This window comes from Patagioenas fasciata, chromosome 14, assembly GCF_037038585.1.
Source record: "Patagioenas fasciata isolate bPatFas1 chromosome 14, bPatFas1.hap1, whole genome shotgun sequence".
NCBI lineage: Eukaryota > Metazoa > Chordata > Aves > Columbiformes > Columbidae > Patagioenas > Patagioenas fasciata.
Window position 1 is genome coordinate 14,454,477 of NC_092533.1, and position 20,321 is coordinate 14,474,797.

Consider the following 20,321-nt stretch of genomic DNA (forward strand, 5'->3'; position numbering starts at 1 on the left):
CTTCCGACTCACCCCAGCCCTCCCCCAAAGCCCCCCAAAAAAAACAAAGAGAAAAAAAGAAAGAAAAAACCCCACAGCAAAAGTCAGGATTTTTTTTCCCCTTTCTTCTCTCCCTGTTTAAAGAGACAGTGAATTCGGGCGGGCGGGGTGGTGCGGGCGGTACTGGCTGCCGGGGCTCCCGGGACGGCCGGGCGGGTGGGCCGCGAGCTTTTGGGTCGAGCACCTTTTTGCGGAGAGACTCCGCTTTACAAGCGTTTCGATGTTGCAGTGAGCGCTGCGTTACAGCTGAAAGTAATCTAGTGTGAAACCTCCAGCTTTCCAGACCCCTGTATAGATGCCACCTGTACAAGCTGTGTTAAATTCAGTTTTAATGGTTTGGGAGGCAAAGCATTGCTTGTAGCTGAGTAGCTTGAGCACTACATCTTCTTAACTTCCTGTTTTGGTAAATATCGGGTGTCATAGCAAAACTTGTACGTGCATCATGGACTTAGCGATTAGTGCAACTCTAGTTTGGCAGGCTCGGTCGTTGTTACCCGCTGTAGAGGTGAGTCTTCCAGTGCATCTGGGCGTGCTTCATCTCGGTCGAAGAGGTTGCTCGGTGCTTGTCCCCGCGCGGGGCCCGGGCAGCCGTGCGCAGCCTCCTCACGGGCGGCGGTGGCCCCGGTGTCCCTCATGTCGCCGGTGTCCCTTCCATCGAAGGGAAGGAGGGTCGGGGTGGGCGGGCGTGGCTCCCCCGCAGCCCGGGGCTCCCAGCGCTGCTTCGTGCGCCCTGAGATGGGTGGCGCGTTTGCTCACGTTCGGAATTACCCGAGGGTGGCACCTCACTCCAGAGGGGCGAATTGATTTTGCGTGGAGGTTATTTCAATAATGTATGTAAGGGAAATGCATGTGAGTCTTTAGTATCAGGTGACTTATCCTAGACTAACATTTTCTTCCTGGTGCCTTTATGGTATACACTTATTTTGCATTGTGAGCTTCAAACATCAGCAGATGTTAAAAGTATTTCGATAACACCCTTTCATTGCTCTTAAAGGACTTTTTGATAAGCATAAAGAACCGTTTCCATTGTGATGAATACCAGAAATGTGCAGGAACCACTTAGGCCTTGAATCAGTCGCGACCTACAATGGTAGAAGGGCTTTGACTAATACTTAGCAAACTGAGAAGCATTTTAAAAATGGAATTGACAGTACTCTATGTTTCTTCACACCTTTTTTTTTTCTTTGTTGTGAACATGTATTGGTTAATGTCAATTAATGCTCTGTGAACTTGGTTAACAGAAAATCTATTAGAGTTGAGACAAAAACTGTTGCCCTGCTTATCACTGTAGTGTCACCTAGAATGTTTAAAACATCCTTTATGACTTAGGCATTGCATGACTGCAGTCATATCCTTTATACTAAAAAAAAACCATCACAACACCATAGTGTCGCTTTGTATTGTTATAGATATTTTGAAACCTTAATCACCAGAAAAATCTATCACAAATAAGGAGTGAGGTTGTATAGAATTCCATCAGGGGTCAACGTGTTTTCCCATTGAGGTCAATAAGCACAGTTTTAATGGAGAAAAAGGGGATATTTTGGGAAGAAAAAATAAAGCTAAAAGAAGTTGTTTGTTTTCCTGTGTTGATACCCCTGCCTGATCTCTTCAACAGCGGTTTTCAGAGTACCCTTACAAATCAGCTGGTATCTCTGTGTTCTGCTCACACACGGGGCTACTGAGTCACAGGGAGAAGAAGTGTATTGTTAAAGCCCTTAAAAGAGAAATCAGGAGGCTCAGGGAAGGAGGAAGTGGAGGTTATTGAACAATCTGTGCATTTATAAGGTAACCTCTCTTTTCCCCCTCCACCCAGGATAGCACCCCTTAAATGTCATGCATTTGGTGTTGTGCATTAGGACAAGTACTTTTTGGGAAACATGTGTGGTGACTTCCTCACCTTGTATAGCGTAGTTCATATCTATTTCTGGTGCCTTCCACAGACTTGGTTTTAGGTATTCAGAATCTTAAATCGTACCGTTTTATTCCAGATTTCACAAGTAAGAATCTGATTATTGTAAAAGATAGTTGACTGATAAGTTTTGAATTGCTTCTGTGATTGTTGCAGGGCAGAGAACGTGAAAAAATGACAATGGATGTAACACACTGGTTGGCTGAAAAAATATTAAAAGTAAAAATAGTTAACCTTTGTTTTTTGTTAACCACTTTTTTCGCTTTGTCAGAAACTGTTTATTGGAAAGCGTTTGCTCCAATATCTCTGTCTTCATAAAGTTGAAGAACATTTCAAATAATAGCCAGATAGTTCACCAGTGCTTTTAGTCAGGTGGAAGAAAGGACAGTCTCAGCTGAGTTTCCAAAGAATCAAAACCTGTAGATTCTAAAGGAAAAAAAATATATACAGGAAAAAATATTCCATATTCTTTTTATTTTAATTATTTTTAAATACAGCAACTTATTACTTATGGATATTTTTAAAATCCACATCTTGCTATTCATGTGATCTGGTTGCATTTCAGAACCGTGAAACTGTTGTCTTAAAACCAGAAGTAAAATGTGCATTTAATGTTTTTTTTTCTCATTTTAATAATTTCTAATGCAATGTCATCTTTGCTTTTTCTAGAACCTTTTAATGTACATATAATTTTTTAAACATTTTTGTCACTTTTTAACAATTTACTTAAAATGCTATGTCTTAAAGTTCTCAAGAGTCAATCGTGTCAAGTTCTTGCTGTTCTCAATATTCTAATCAGTGCTTTACAGTTACCAGATTTTTTGTAGTCATTTGCTTTTCTGTGCATTCTCTGTCAGTGGTGTGACGGCGTAAAGACAGGTACAGCTGTTCTGGTTCATACCAAAGGCTCATCAAAACCAGTATTCTGTGGCTGATGAGAGCTGATGGCATGCCAAGAAATGTGTTTAAGGGTGCTCCTATGTGCCATCTCAAGCCGCCTTGGTGGAATTTTACTCTATATTCTGAACCACAACAGGCAGGTAGTAAAACAGACATTTTGAAACCACCCACCGTTTTTCTTATGTTCTCATTTGCTTGAGTCACAGTAGAGATAAAGCATGAAAATGTTTAACAGAAAAACCTCTCGACTCATAAGTAGGACTCTGCCCATATGCAGGCAGCAAGTAGGGATTGTGCGGTTGTTTTGCTATACTGTTGTTATGGCATTACTTGTATACCAGTCTCTCCTCTGTTTCTTATTTCTGATGTGGTAACTGTTGGTGTAAAGTCAACTGTGCATTGTGGGTGTCTCATAAAACTGCAGGAATGGAAGTCTTTGGAATTCTCCAGGGGTCTTTTCTGGTAGACTTAGAGAGCTTTACAATTTTGTTTCATGAGATAAGTGTTCTGTTATAGTATGTGATTATTTCACTTGATCATTACATGAAACGGTTTGAAACGTTTAATGAATTGTCTGGAAGGGTAAGACCTATTTGTGTGAGACCTTTGCACTACAAATGTAAGATATATTAGTGGTGTTTTAATCTTGGAACTTTGTTTTTGTGGGTGGGTGGGTTGGTTGGTCATTTCCCTACTCCCCCTCCCCTTCATTTTTGGTCATCTCTTACAGACTTATTGTCCTGTCTTAAGGAAGCCTTCCCCATTTGAAAGGGTTTTTGGCGTCCTTGGTACAAGGCACAGATCATGCTCAGCTCCAGACAAGTCAGCAGGGCTCTGGCCCCTGGCATAACAACGTATAATTTAGAGAGGTTTCTAGGCTTAGTTCTGTGCTTCCATACTTTCAAGGAAATACACTTGTGCCCACATCAGCTCATAAAAAGGCATGGTTTTTGACAAGCCCCAGTCATTAGAGAATGACAGCAGTGGCCTTTTAATTTGTTGACATCCTTCTGCTTTGCAGCATCTGTATCATAGATGTAGCAAAGCAGTGCATATAGCATCTGGAATTGAATTCACAGCAGAAATTATCTCAGAATAGAAGTCAGCCTGAATATAGGTCAAGTTAGTGCATAGGAAACCAACACATCTTCAAAGCTGTGGCTCAGAGAAGTACCAAATGCTCAAGGGTATACTTAAGGCAGGAACGTTGCATATTAATTCAGAGGACTGGGCAGTAAAATTAGGCTTTGTTCAGTTTTTAAGTGTGTTGCCAGTACTCTAAAATAAATTGTGCACTCTGTGAAACTATGTACTGTGTTGACTCAGTGTAGATTTGTACTTCATGTAGAGAACTTAAATTATCCAGTAGTGAAAAAGGCCCTTTACGAGCCGTACAGCTCTCTCCGGGAAACCGGCCTTTGTCTTTGCAAGCAGAATTTGTCTGTAGAGCGTGGAGGAGCTCTCAGCCCATGGCATAGGGAGAAATCGTGGCAGGCATACCTGTACCTTGTAGGTAAGTTAATCTTTCCATCCCTGATGTTAATTGAGGCACAGGTGGTTCACATGAACTGGCTGCTGTTCAGGCACAGGTGAAGGTAATCGGTGTACTGCTGTTATAAAAAAATGTAAGTCTTCTGTGGAAGATGCTTCAGGAGTTGTTTGATGCACCGATCTGATGACTGTGTTAGAAGGCCTGAGCTTGTGTGACTGTATTCAGAGCTACAGCTGGAGCAAAAATTCTAAACAGAAATGTACCAGGAAGACAGTAGTAAAAATTGGTATAACAGGAATCTGAATTTTTAAATGTCTTTTTAATACATGCTCCTCTGTGGCTTTACAAATAAATACAGTCTTGGGAGAGGGGAATTACATGTCCTTTGGAATTAGTAGTTAGATTATCTTGTATTTCAGTTCTTCTGTCAAGCAAAATTTATGAAAGTATTGATTTCTATTAATTCATGGAATTACTAATTTCGTAATATATTAACACGATACAGAGAAAGCTAAAAATTAACTGTATCAACAAGTAACAACTTAGGTATTAGTTGTTATCACTTACTGAGGTGACAATGATAAGAATCCAAGATGGTTTTCAGTAGCCATTAAGAAATCTGTATGACTCAGAGCCACGTTACAAGCTGCTTCCACTGAAGAAGCTTCTGCTGGTATAATGTTTTCTCTTTGTTTGCTTCGTATGACACTTGGCTATTTATTCTGTCATGTAACACCAGCAGTCATAGATAAATTAGTTCAGCTATGCATACAGTGAGTAAGGTTGTAGTGTTTGGACCAAGTGGAGGTCATAAACAATTTTAAGTTATAATGGTGCTATCACATGTATTTGGTTATGCTCAAAAAGCATTATTTAGGTGATTTTATAATTCATACCTTCAAGAGCACCACGTTTTCCTTCACGCTGCCAGGATGTTACATGTAGCTTATGCTTGTGCAATGTCTTTAACTTATTCCTCTCACCAATAAAATTATGTCTGGTCGTGACACTTCTTTTACCATAACGATTTCATTTCTGGTTGTAAATTGGACACTGGGAAGTTAAGTGTAGACAAGATAAGACACAAGGGATTTTCTTGTATGCTCTGCGTCTGTTCTAGCCCTTGTGCTCCTCTGTAGTCTTTCCTCTGAGCAGTGAACAGATCACAGTCGAGGGAATGGTGGTTGGGGAGGGATGAAGAGCTTCACAGGGCTGTTCTGCTTTTATAATGGTTGTGGTGTAGGAGAAAGATCCAAAGGTGTTATTGAAACAAGGTTTGTAGGGGGAAACGTGGTATGTTTTATCAAGGCAACTGATATAACTGGGGAAAAAAAAGCTTCTTTCAGAGTCTTTCTTCATGTCTGATACAGAAACAAAAGATTGGAAAAATTAGTTCTTTGTCCATGCTATCCAACTAGATAATTGGCAAGGGAAGAGTCTTTGCTCGATGTAAAATACAGAAGAGTATTGGTAAGAGACAATGATCATCAGCTCTTTTTACATAGCCAGAGGCTTTCATTTAACTCCAAAGCATATGTAGTCAATAAGTATTTCTGGGCAGTAGTCCCTTTAGTACACCTGAGTACTTTTGTAGCCTTTTACCGCTTTATTTCTTCATAATTTTCCGTTGTGACGTTCCGTGTTGTAGACAAACCTGTTGATGCATTTTCCTGGCAGGGTGTTGTGAGGTGGGGGGTTCATCATCATTGAACCAGTGCAATGTGCTGAATGCTCTTCCCTGTTCTCTTATGATGCAAGTTCTATGTCACAGACATAGAGTGTGCGTTTGCGTGTAGGCCAATGAAATCCCAGACCTGAAGCAAACAGAATGATCCAGTTTTCTAGTAGGGTAGAGAATTAAGGTATCAAGAGGTTTTCTGTGATTAAACTTGACTTGGCTTCCTCAGGTAGGACTGAGAGGAAGCTCTGATTAGTTGTTTTCTCTGTAATGGTGAAAGTGTGAAAAACGGGTTGGAAATCAGTTATTTGTGTCTCTGCACAAAATGACATTACTAGTACATTTAATAGTGTAGCTATTTTGTTATGTTTTACGGTGTGGTGCCTGTATGCTACTGGAGTACTGCTTGAGGAAGCTTAAGTGGGAGCACGTTTAACAGGAGTAAAATACAGGTTTTGCATTCATGTTAGTCAGAGACTTAGCCTGTCTTATGGAAATGTGGCTGATTTATAGAATAAGTTAATTCCATAGGAGAATAACTTGCTTTGCTTGCTGGAACCGTCAGGACTCAAGCAGTTTAGTGTCCAAACGTTTTTAGTCCCAACTCTAGGTCAGTTATTGTAGAAAATGATTTATTTAGTATAGTGTGTAAACTTATGCTTAATTTTGGCCACATGATCTTGTTTCTTTGATGAAAACAAACTGCACTGATGTTTTCAAGCCTTTTGTTGACCTTGGATGTGAACACAGGGGTTTGATTGCATTGCGAATGTGTAGATAAGCCTGTGAGAATGATTAAACACTTCTAGAAGTATATATATATGTGTTTGCATTTTTTGAAAATTGATGTAGTGAATATAATCTAGTCCGTTGTAAGATACTTGGATGCTGCTTATCAAGACTTCCATGAGAAAAGCAGTTTACCGATATGGGTAGGAAAATAGAAAATGAAATGGGAAAGGTCTCTTCCCTAATTGTTATTGTTACGTTAAGTGCATAGTCAGAGTGGGCTTCTTATATGAGCTTTGGACTTTTTTCTTTTTTAAAGGTAGCTAGACATTTTCATTAGAGTATTTACTAATAATACTATGGAAAAATTTGCAGTAAGTGGACACCTGCATCTTTGTTTGTCCTTTCTCCTCCTGTACCACCACGTTTTCAGACGGTGTTTATTTCTTTCATCTCTGGTGGAGAAAAACAGGAGGCATTTAAAGCAGCTACACTGCTTTGATTAGATTCCTTACACCAACAAGCAAGGAGAAATACTTGATGTAAACCATCACACAAAATGCTCTTTTGCTAGGTCAGGCTCATGCTGTATTGATACACACGTGGAGAGTGGTTGAAAAGGCCAGTGTTCTTATGAATATTTTTCTGCTTATGGTAAGTTTTACTCTGAAGCTCATGTGATGAAAGTTGCTCGAGAAGATTAGTGGGAATCTGATTTTAATTGATCCATATTTATACAATTGTATTGCCAGTGCCTGGGGGACAAAAAATAAGAAGTGAAACACTGAAGCAATCACAAATTTAGCAATAAGTGTGGGGTTTGGGACAGCTTGCAGGCATGAAGAATTCTTTATACCTGGAGGAGACTGAGGGAAGACCTCGCTGTGGTCTACAGCTTCCTCACAAGGGGAGGAGGAGGGACAGGCACCGATCTGTTCTCCCTGGTGACCAGTGATACCACCTGAGGGAATGGCAGGAGGTGTGCTGGGGAGGGTCAGTTGGACATGAAGAAAAGGTTCTTCACCCAGAGGTGCTGGACACTGAACAGGCTCCCAGGGAGGTGTCAGGGCCCCAATCTGACAGTGTTCAAGAAGAGAATGGGCAACGTCCTCAGGCACACGGGGTGACCTGTGGGGTGTCCTGTGCAGGGACAGGAGCTGGACTCCATGAGCCTTGTGGGTCCCTTCTAACTCGGGACATGCCATGATTCTTCAAGTTTTACTTTACAAATATGAAAACTGTATTCCTTCTGCCCAAAGCTTAATATGATGGTTTGTGGTGAGATTGTGGAGGTTAACATTCATAGAAAAACATCAATTCTTGTAACATTTGTGGTACAATAATGATATCTAAGTACTCAGTGTTGAAATTGGCCTCTGATTCTGTGGTAATCATTTGTGAATCTTCATAACCTCCTCTCTGGAACTGGGAAATCCTTACCAAAGAGGACAGCAAGTTGTGTAGAGCTGCTAGAACATTTCTTCTAAACTAGCTAGGTGCCATAAGGTACAGATGCCTGAATGTAGCCCTGTGTGAGTTGCCTGAGCTAATACAGAAGTCTGATGCTACCCAGCTGAGATCTAGATCCAGATTGCCAGAATCCTATGTCACTGATGTAGTCCTTACTTTCCCTTAATAGAATTGAGATGCTGGGATCTAAGGGAAGGCCCAAATAGGATGCTGCTGCAAAGAGAAAATATTTATTTATTTTCAGATTCACTTACATTTCCGCTGCCCTCTTAACCTTGCATCTCCGAGTAACAGCCAAGTCTGATTGTGGGCATGGGTTGGTTCTGCAGACAAGTATTATGCTTTTTGGCCAGCAGACTGATTGCCAGATGGCTAACAGCCTATTTGCCTTTACCTTCGAAAGGTAAAAGGTATAAACAAAGCAACTTACAGCAGCTTTCCTCATGTTACAAGTGGTATATATAGTGAGAAAAAAACACCAACAGAACAAAAGAACAAACCCCCACCCTCTAGCATGAAAATGAGCCCTACTTCTATGGGGACTTAGTGTGTGGTCCTTTTTACATGAGTAGGAATTCATAATTAAATTTCAAATTTAGTTTTTAGCTTGTAATTGCGTTTGTTTTTTTTTTTTTTTTTAAATCTAATCATATCTCTGATGGATTCCTTCAAAACTGTTAGTTCTGGATCACATTTTTTCTTCTAGTACTACTTGGTGTAACTTCATATATAAATAACAAGATAAATGGAAGAAAGTGTAATACATCTTTTTTAAAACACAGATTTATCAATTCTAATATGTTTTGTCGCTATGAAAACTCAGTTATCAACATTAAACATTTGTTCAGTCATTTGTTGATCAGCGGCAGTTTGTTAGTAGTTATAAGTAGAATTCCATCTGCCAGTTAAACTATATTGTAAATTGATTTATAAATTAGCAGCTCCTGGTTTTGAGCGGTGGGGAGGGTGTCTTTCTTAATGAATATATGAAGTTAATTGTACATAAATGCATCTTTAGAAGGTGTGTGGGGGGTGGAATCTCAGGTATACTGCACACAAGTATGCCAGTCAGGCGCAAACAGGCACACATTGTGATTATCTCAGTTTTCAAACCTGGAAGAGACAAGAATGTGTTGCTAAATGAGAGAGGCAGTATGTCATGCTCACTGAGATAAAAACAGAAGCTGCCAGACACTTTGGCTTTATTCTGCGAATTCTTTGCTTCAGAACTCTCCTGTCTTTTCTTCATGCTTATTCTTCCTCCCATTCTCATTCTTTCTCTCATTGCTGTCTCAATCCCTCTCTCATTGTTCTCTCCCTCTTTTCCCGTCTTTGATGCACATACGTTGTCACATTTCATTGACTCTCCCCTCTTCTCTGTTCTTACACTTACGCCTAGTGGTGCTTTAGCCAGAGCTTGCAGCCTCTCAGGCGAGTTTTAGTCATGTGTGAAGCTCAGTTTGATCGAGCGCTCCTTTTCTGCCTTTTCACTCTTGCAAAAGATTAAAAGGTGGCGTCACATCGCTCCCCTGCTCTTTCCCGCAGGAGGGACTTAAAAGGGACAACAAAAACTAAGCATTTTCAATAAGCATTTTCTTGCAAAAACGGGACTTAGCTGTGCAATTTGAGGCTGGTGGTGAGGATTGGGAAGGCTAGAGGATGCTTCATACTGCTAACAAGGGAAGGAAGCCTTCAACTGAGGCAGGTAAGAAGCGCCTGAATCCGAATGTTTTATGGAGTGGCTTGGTCAGAGCGGTAGATTTTCAGCGTTCTGTAACTGAGGCAGCAACTGCAGCAAGAGGCAGCGTCGGTGTTGTACCAGATTCCTTTTGTTTAAGACGTAAAGTATGTGCTATAAATTGAATTAGAAATGGGTTTGTGAAGATGCTGTATTCACACTGAATTATTGCTTCTCCCTCTTTTCTTTCTGTGTATCAAAATAAATCAGAGAACCAGCTTTTGTGAAGGCTGGACTTTGCTTAAGGTTAAATTCAGTGCTTAAATCTCGGTATATGAAAAGCTTTTGAGCCTTATAACCCTCAAGGAGGCTGGTATTCTGCAGTCTTGTTGCAACAGCTGAAATACGAATAAATTGTACTTATTTACTATTTATTTAGTAAGGTAAAATCTAGAATTGAGTTTAGGTCCAGGTGAATATGGTTTGTTTGCCTGGCATTTCATCGGATGAATAGCTATACCCTTTTAGACATTCTGTAAAACCTATTTCGTGTTTATGTTTTGTAAATTGAGATTAAGTAGCATCCTGAATGAAATACGTGACTAAAACTCATAAACTGCATCTGTGTTCAGTAAAGCAATCACCAAATTAGAATAATGGATTTATGTCAGTTGTCAAATGGAGTTAACTCTGAAAGTGCTGTCCACAAGTGCACTTGGATTACAATAAAGGGCTTTCTGTTTAACAGTTATTGAGAGGAGCTAATTTATCAGGCAAAGCCTGTGAACTTAAGTCTTGTGATAATATAAAATGATATAGCTCAAAGAGTTTGTGGTTTGGGGAAACATGCCCTTTTATTCTCTATAAAAATACATTGAAACTCCACAGGGATGCCCAAGACAAAAATAATTTTAATTACTTTTTTAAATGTTGCATGACGGTAGGTGCTTTTTATAAACAACTGGGATATTTAGCTATTGGGACTTCTGGCTCTGGTCTTGCCTGGCTCCGATGCTGGTTTTTTCCTCTCCCTGCATTTCTGTGCTTATATTTCACAGTTGTTCTCTGTACGAGCAAACTAAGGCTCGAAAGAGAAGGCAGGGATTCTGAGCAGCAGCGATGTGCTGAATTTCATCGTCGTGCAGGAAAGTGAACTAGCAGTCAAGACAGTGAGACCATTATTATGGATTTAAAACAAAGCAAATAATATTGCAATGATCAGAGTCATTTGTAAAAGCAGAGTACTAATTAACTGGCTCTGAAAGCAGAGCTAACTTCATAAGCTGCCAGAGTAAACATTGGTTGATAGGTAGATTTTTAGCATGGCAGACCTACAAATGAGCGCGCTGCTGCTAGAAATTAAAATGTTTACTTGAGAACTTTTGTCTTTATGCAAGTTTCCCCTGATGGCTCGATCCCGCATGCAGGCGTACGAATGCGCAGTGCTACGTACCTCGCAAAACTCAGCGGCTGTGCTTTCTGTGGACGTTGGCGGTGGCCGATCTCACAAGATAGGCAGGGACAAGGCACCGCGCAGCGGGGTGGGATCGAGCCCCCAGGGAAGCCTCGTCTCCCATCGGGACAGAGGGACCTCACCCCGGTACTACTTCTATCTTCAGTGATAGTTAATCACACGTATTCACCTTCATAGAAAGGGACAGATTTTTATGTTGTGTTTTTTTTTTTTTTCTGAGGACTTGGACGAAAGAATTTGTGAATATTTCACCGATTTCTGGCGGATATTTTTACTTTTTAACTCTAGTTTTGCTGGACTTGTTTATTATTTGTCATTGGAGTTGCTGTCGCACCTCTCTTTCACCTTTAGGAGTGTTTCTGTATGTTCTTCCAAGCTCCTTTTATGCTTCAGATCTGTTTAAGCACATGCTGGATCAATCTGAAATTAAGAGTAATTTGTCTGACAAAAATGGAAGGATCTGGGTGTAATGTGGTGTTTTAAATGATATTTCGTGACTTAAATAAAGTACATCTAAGTGTAAATGGTAGATGACTTCTGATACGAATTACTCATAAAGAATTTGTTCCTTTTGAAATGGCAGAAAACTATAAGGTTGAAGATGAGCTAACTTAATCTGCCTGAGCCCAGAACGCAGGATCTGAATTGCAGATCGTTTATCTGTCCTTTTGGCATTTGCTAACTCTGCCCTACTAGATGTTAAATGGGTGATTAATATAAATAGCAGCATTTTACTGATGTTCCAGTAGATGTTGCTGGAGAGCAAAGTAAAGATTACTTGATAGAGGAAAAGAAATGCGGTGAGATTACAGAAGCCACATTAAGAACTCAAGGCAAATGATTATACAAGCTGTTTGTAGTTTAATAATACGAGATCAATAATTTTTTACATTGTCATCCTTGGTTCTATTCAGTCTGAAAATCTGAAGCGGTGCGCGCTCTGAAATGAGGCACACTGTCTTTTTTTAAAGGTTTTAGTTGCCACTTTTAACATCGTATCACTACTGACATTGTTTCAGGTGCATGTTTTTCTCAGAGGAAAGGCTGAAAGAGTATCCCTAAAAGTTTGGCGGTTGTTTTGGCTTTTTAATACATCCACAAAATTCAAATGTTTAATTGTAAGTCAAGAAAATAGAATGCATGCAACCTCAACATTAGAATTCCAATACAGTAAAGTTGCCGTCTTTTGAGAAGAGAAGGAGCTTACTGGGTCAGCACGTAACATAATTAAAAGCGAAAAGCACCCTCTTTCCTAATTTGTATGGGTTTTTTTCCCTAGCTATGAACAGTTATGCGTTACTATCTTCTTACGTGCTTAAATTCTGAGAGCAATCCTGTGATAGGTCTCAGATCAATGAGTTGTAGAGTAACTAATGGCAAATGCGTGGATGGAAAACTGCGATGGGCCTGTGCTAAAACTACTGCCTTATTAATCTGATAAAATGATAAAGCAGTCCCAAAGGAGCGGAGGATTCTGGTATACAGGCGCTAACTGATGCAATTTCAGGCAACCACTGACCTCTATCTGTGGGAATATTTATTTTTGGAGATGATAATCAGCCGTGACTGATTTCAAATTCAAAACAGTGATGTGTGTTGTGCTGGGTTTTCAATCCTAGCTTTTCACGTGAAGTGGGATAAGCATGCAGAACTTAGGCTAGTCATAATAAGAAAAGTGATCTCTCTGCATTCAGATGGTTTCTACCTATGTGTACCTTAAAAAAGGAAAGACAATAATTAACTTAAGACCTTTTAGAGAAGAGATTTACATTTTTAGAATTAAAATGACTATATTGCACTGGATTTTTGTAACATATAGCAGAAAGGCTTTATTTAGTTTGGTACTTAGTCTGTAGGAAAATTTCAGCTTGTGCTTATAATTGCAAAGAAACACAGATAGAAAAAGGAGTGGCAGAGCTCTATTGTCAGCTCCCATGTCATTTGCATTGTAGATTATTTGTTGTTGTTTGGTTTTAGTATTTTTATGGGGTATTGGAGGTGTGTGTGCCAAAATTTGTTTAGTCTGACAAGCTTTAGGTTGATTTCCCTACCCCCTCCCCACCCCCTGCCTTCACATTTGTTATTGCCAGTAGGGTTTTTCTTTAATGTTCTGCTGCTTTAATTTATTATTGTATTTGTGAATACACACAACTTTGTACATACTAAGGTAATTCCTTAACCTTCAGAAAATGGTTTCAGTACTTTATATGTGGAAGAAGTGAAATATTCCTGAGTTTCCTTAGTATTGTTTGGGCAACGTTAATGAGATGTATATTTATTGAATAGTCATGTGTAGGGGTTTTTTGTGATTTATTTTTTTTTTCCCTTCCCCCTCAAACTTAGAAGTTTCTCGGACTTTGGAGACAATTAGCGATTGAACGTTGTGCATCTCAGCTGGGCATGGCCAAAAAGGTTCTTGAGCACTTTTACATGTTTTACAGTTCTGTGTCATTCAAGAAAAATAAGCCTGACTGTCACCAGTGAGAGAATATTACCAGAATTATGTTCTTTTACCTTCCCTACTTCGGTTTACTTTCAGACTTGTCAGTTCAATGAAATCGTATGTAATTTAGTTTAAAAGATCGTAATATGTCATCAGTTTCTAAAGAGAATTCCCTGTTGAAAACATTGGCAAATTTAGTTTAAAGGCTTATGACACAATATAGCCCTAAGGAATAAACTTTTATCTTTGTATTTCTCAGTCCTCAAAGTCGTGAAGAGAAAAGCAAGCGTACTTGTATAGTGGAATGAGTACACTGTGAAAAGCCCAGGATAGCTGAATAGGGTAAATAATTTTGGCTACAATTGAGTCTAGTACCACATTTCTCAGTAGCAGTATTGTATTTCTAGGTTGGTCTATGGATGCTTATGTAAGTATAAACAAACACACAAATCTGAATCTATGTATTTTAATTTAAGTCCATTTTCAAATTTAAAAATACATAGCTAATTTCTCATTACTGGCATACAGGAGGAATGGATGTCGAGGGGTTTGCAGTAGGTTATTGAAATATAAAGCTGTGATGTGTACACGGAAAAATGTATTGCAGATTACAATAATTTAATGACTTATTTGGGAAGCTTCCTTCAAATGCATTTATATGCATTTGTTCCATCGCTGTGTTAGTTTCATTAACATTTGATATAAGGTGAAAAAATATTAAAAAAAAACCCACAAAAAATAGAAATAGGATTTGGCAATGAAGTTATTTTATCTTAATACTTCTAAAGACACGGATATATATATTTTGGTAATTTATGCTGAAGTAACTCCCGAGTAACTTGAAGTAGTGAATGTAAGTTCTATTTTAGCTAAATATATTTTACACAATAAAGCTAACACAGTTCTTACTCTATCTTTATGCGCACATTTTTGGAAAGAGAGAGTTCAGTTGCTATCTATAGCTTATATTGATTTAACAAAAGTCAATCTGTAGGTCATCGCTGATTCCAGATCAAATAGAATTTATATTCTGTTATGGTGTGCAATATGATTATGCCAATGTAAAATGTGGAATTATAAAGCTTTATTCTCCTACACCCAAAGTTATTTAAAAACAAAAACAACCAAATAAGACCCCCCCCAAACGCCCAACCAACCAAATAAAAAACCAACAACACACAAACCTTTTCAGCTGAAGCTTTTGGAAGTTGGACATTTTTTTCAGATTGTTCTCCTAAGCTTATCTTTGTGAGATTCCAGAGGATAAAGTCATATGAAAGTATCTTAAGAGTGGTCCTTCTCTCTAAAACATTAGCACTCTTAGAAAACCCTTTGTATGTTTTCTGGGCATTTTGATATGAAACTTAATACAATTTCATATGTTAATTTTGTATATATTTTTGGTAGTGTTTTTTGTTACACTGGACCACACAGTATTGCCAAGTAATGGCTCATAACAATGTCAGTTATTCTAACATTGTTAGGGAGCAACACGGTCTTCCTTCCCCCTCGTTTCTCTTTATTATTGGATTAATGTCTAGTTTGAATAGGTTTTAGTTGACAAATTCAACTCGTTCAGCCCTTTCTGTTTGGTCTAAATGTCAAACCCACCCAGGCTTTTGTACAGTTGCTTCCCTGGCAGCAAAATGGAGACCAGGGAGCTGCTGCAAGCTGGTATCATTTGGTGGGGGGAAGAAGTGTCGATATCGCATTGTAAGAGACTTGTCTTCTCTCCCTACGTACAAGAATAACTACTTTTCTCTAACTAGGAGATTCTGCTTCTGTGGTGCTCCCTTCCTGCTTATTCATGCTTAAATGAAACTTGGATTATCTCAATATTTATATTGATATTCATACTCGTAGCTTAATTCTGTACATAACAGATAAAGGTGGCTGTGCTGTGTTTGGGTTGGAAAGACACAGAAAGGGGAAAAAATAACACGAGATTCTTCTTCGGGTCTAGAGCTAAACACAGGGAAAAATGTTTCGAAGAACAATTCCTGATCAGGGTAAAAACTGTGACATCAAATAGTACATACAGATTTCCCGAAAGTCAGTCTATCGTGACATCTCTCTGCTATGTGTACATGCACATAAATAATGTATATGATCTATACATATATACATACAGTCTCTAGAGGTCAGTAGAATGTAAGGAATGGGCAGATGTTGAGTTTTCTAATATGAGACTTTGAGATGCAGTGTATCAGTTGTTGCTACCTGGAAAAGATGAATAAGTTTCTAATGTAATTTGGAAGTGAAGTAATTAATCAGAGTTAACAAAGAGCTGAATGAAAGAGAATCATGTCTGTCTTGTTGCGGAAATGAGTGTAAATTATTTGTTTTGGGCAAATTCCTGATAAGCTCTCATTTACATCCTAAGAAACTTGACAGAAATCCAAACCATGATTATTGTATTATAGTTCATTATATTGCATCTCCTTACTACCTTTTTGGAGAGGATTTTTTAGAATGACTGAAATAAAAATTGAAATGGTCTTTTGAGACAGCATATGTCAAATGCTAAGCAAATCAGGACTACAGTGCAGGAAACACATTTTATTTCATGTTTGCCCAGTTAGCCTTGGCCAGCCTTAACAAATTAATTGTTTTATCCTTGTTTACTACCTCCTAAAATGAAATCTTCTGAACGAACCAATCACTTACATTTGAAGGTTCTGGTTTATTTTTGAAAACTATTTTGATAGTTTCTTACTAGAAGCTGCAAGTTTGGGATTTTTTCTAAATATTCCATGACTTACCCTTTTTCTTGCGGAGCGAGGGGGGAAACAATTAGCAGATGTAGAGCTTTTATCTCTGATGGAATTGATTCGAATTCTAATTTATGCTGCAATTAAGAAGGAGCTTTGTGCTTCTATTGTTTTTTTTCTTGATAGATCTAACATCAAAATTAAAGCGCTGTAACTCTATGCTAAAGAATAGTAGAGAAAGGTAAGAAGGGGTGTTACAGGTGAAGCACAGGTTAACACCAAACCCGTCCTTTCAAGATCAGCCTTAGGACAAGCAAGCAGGGTGTGTATGGGTTTGAATCTTTATTTGATTCACAACTATTGTGGTTTGGGTGCAGAATTTTGAATTCTATATTGGAAAAAAAAAGCAACTTAGACTGTTCTGAACAATAAAAATATGTGAGTTAACCAAATGAAAAGTAGATGTGTTAATAGGTTTACAGATTCTGGAACATACACGAGTACATTGTTTTATGTTTTCATCCTTTCTGGAGGAGAATGATAAACTGTTTCATTACATTATGGAACAGATTTTCTTTTTTTATGAAACCAAAAAGATACTAGAGTCTGAGTCCACTGCAGTGAATGCAGAAATAATAAGCTTTATTAATCTGATGGCATTTTGCTAGCACCAGTTCAGTTATGTGTTGATTCGTAGCGGTGGTTCCGTGATGGCATCTGCTGGGTGTGTTAGGTTTCAGTAATGTCTGGATTGTGGGGTTTTATTTCTTTGTTTTTACTAACATCATCTTTTTCCTCATTTTGTAAGAAAGATCTGAGAAGAAGACAAAACACCTCTAAAACTTACTCATGTTCACAAAACATTAGTTAATCAACCACTGAGCAAATGTTTTTCGCCTTTACTTCAAAAAGAAAACGCAGTAGGTCTTAAAATGTGGAACTGGGTGGTATGCATCCATAGCACACAGATGTTTGTTGAATTTGATAAATGATCATGCTGCAACATAGGTCTTTTTAAGGCATATGTACCTGGAAACATGTACCATTGTAGCTTGAGCACTTTCTTTACACCGCTGTGGTTACACAAGGCTTTTAGTATTTTTGAAGAGGTTTGTAGTTGCTGCTTAACCACGCTGCCTAAACTTGAAAAAAAAATCTGATTCTGAGTAACCGTGGCATATATATTGTTGTATAAATATTGTACTTAGGCTGTTAAATTCATCCATATATCCTTGGAAATTATCGGTTTGTATGTTCTTTTTCTCTTCAAAGAGGGCATTCATGTGGCATTCAGTATCTTCTGCTCATGTTGTAGTTAAGTTTTGTTTTGTAAAATATCAGTAGGACAGGAACCGTCCTAGAATTAGTTAGGTCATCAGTTCCCCTTTTACTTGGCTTCTAGTTATTTCTGTTAATTTGCCTGGAAGCTATGCTTCAAAATTGTCTTGAAGAGTACACCCTATACTTCAAGGCATGCTGTTGGACAACGATGGGTTCTTTTGAATCTACAGCCGAGTAGACAATCAATTTATAGGTAATCATCATATTAATAAATTCTCTCTGTGGTTCTCATTGTGGAGAACTTGATTTCATGACTCAATTGGTCTTTGCTAGTTCTGTGTTTACTGTTTTATTTCTTTGTGCTTAGAAGAACAGAACAGAAGTGCTAACCTTCTGAACTAAACACCACAGAACTCTGAGGGCATTATGTGCAAACTTGAGTAACCATGACGTTTGGATGTAAAGAAGTCTGAAATGACAGTAATAACCGGTATCACTGTAAAATTAAAAATTATTTCAATTTAAGTGGTTTAATTTTTCTACACACATTTTAAAGTCTGTCACCATAAGCTGCTGACTTCATCTCGAATGCATTCTGCAGGCTTGACAGTTGTTGTGGATTTGTTAATACTAAATCAGTAATTGTTGGCTTTGAAGAGGGATCCAGCATCTTCAGCAAGAGCTTATTAAACTATAAAATATGAATTGCCTTTACCCTAATGGCCTCTGAATCCTATTACCATCCCATTAGAGAGTGTGGGATTTTAGTAATTCTGTTGTTGTTTCCAGTGGGCAGTGAGTACAATGGGGAAGGGCAGGGGTTAATGCAGTTCATCTCCTGTAATAGCGTAAAAGTGAGTCCTTTATCATTCAGTAGAGTCTTTTCCTTAATGCAGGGGAGAGTGGCTTCAACCAGACTCACCGCCCCCAAAGAAACACCATAAACCCCTGAGATTTCCTTTATTACCTACACTTTGTAAATAGAGTAGAAATTAATAAGTTGCTAAATAAGCAGGTCCCAAGGAGGCTGCAGTCTGGAATGTTTTCAGTTATTACCATTATGCCAAGAGGTATATTGAAATACCTCTTCAGTCAAGATTATTGTATTTTTCATTGTTTAATTGCATTGATACTGTAATATTCTGATTGGTTTCCAAAAATGTGAAAGCATATTATCACTTTCCTCATAAATGTACAGTGTGAAAAGTGTAAACCAAAATGTAAAGAAATGGGAGGAAACCAAAGTGGTCTAAGTGGCGGAAGTGAAACTTTTGTACGTGGAATGGTAGTTGCTTGGTTTGGTCTGTATAAATATATATCTCCAGTGATAGTACATCTTACTAGAGAAATGATGTCTTAGAAGTTTACAGTAGAAGTGAATGGGAAGCATTAATAGAAATCAGGTGAGGTTAGAAAAAGTCACGTAGAGAGGTTCTGTCTGCCTTCAGTAGCGTATGAGGCCAGTGTGTGACTTTTTCAGCACCTGCCATGATTATTTTTTTTCGATCGTTTCATGGAGATTTATTTGACAGCTGAATTCCAAATGCTTGAGGCAACTTGCTTCTGATTTCAGAACAGGATCAAAAGGGGAAGATTTCCAACTGATACTGCAAGATAAGTTGAGAGAGACTTGTCAGTGTAACTTTTGAGATAAACAGTATCTGATATAATAATGTGTGTACCATATTGAGTTGGGATTAGTTTGATTCATGAAGTGTTTCTAGCTAATACTTTTCTTTTTAAATAAAGACAAAAGTTAGCATTGTTCAAGGCAGTTACTTTATTTGTTTATTTAGGACATCAGTCTTCGTAACTGGATTTTCTTAGGGTTTTTTTGATGATTGTGTTTGGTTCTGCCATAGTGTTGCCTATAAATACAGTGGTTCTCTTTATCATTAACAGATAGGATCTCGTGTGTGAGTAGTAAGAAGGGCTAGAGAAGGATCTGCTAGACAAGAAATGGACTACTTAAGGCACAATCAGTAATAGTCATGCAAGTAGATTTTTATATCCTACCTGTCTTTATTTATGTCTCCCGCATGTTTGATGACAGAACCCAAGCAAGCAAAAGAGAGAGGTCTTTACAGAAGCACTTGAGATCCAGAGCTCTATAAATATTAATGAACTTCCCTTTGCAGTGTTCCCTTGGTGAAGTTTGCAGTTGTTACACAGTGTGTTTGCTCACATGTGGGCACGCACTTAGATCTGTTTTCTCTCACTGGTAATACTGGGAGAAAAGGGTCTGGGTAGCTCCTTGTCCTTCTGCGTTCATTACTTCGCAGAATGGAATATCACAATTGCTCGTCCTTCCTATGGAGGTTGGCAAGAGAAAGCCTTAACTCCTGTGCTGTAAGGGTTGCACCTAGGTAATCTGCTCACTTAAAATACAAAATCAAGAAACAGTAACCCAGTTTCTTCATTGCAGAACAGGTAGGTTGTCTTCTACAAGAAGTAGTGAAATTTAAATACCTTACAGTATGTTATATAAGTGGGTGTCAGTGTTAAAACTGGAAG

The 20,321-nt window shown here is 38.5% G+C and overlaps 1 protein-coding gene across 17 annotated transcripts in view; it reads left to right on the forward strand.

Moving 5' to 3' along the window:
- Positions 1-20,321, forward strand: part of TENM2 (teneurin transmembrane protein 2) — a 629,416-nt gene that overhangs the window by 286,134 nt on the left and 322,961 nt on the right. For 2 of the 17 annotated variants that reach the window (XM_071814809.1, XM_071814810.1), the window contains exon 1: positions 9,421-9,925. The exons of the other annotated variants lie outside the window; for them this stretch is intronic. In XM_071814809.1, the coding sequence (XP_071670910.1) occupies positions 9,880-9,925 (46 nt within the window). In that variant the 5' untranslated portion in view covers positions 9,421-9,879. Of the gene's footprint in view, positions 1-9,420; positions 9,926-20,321 lie in introns of those variants that run through there. 17 annotated transcript variants of the gene reach the window in all.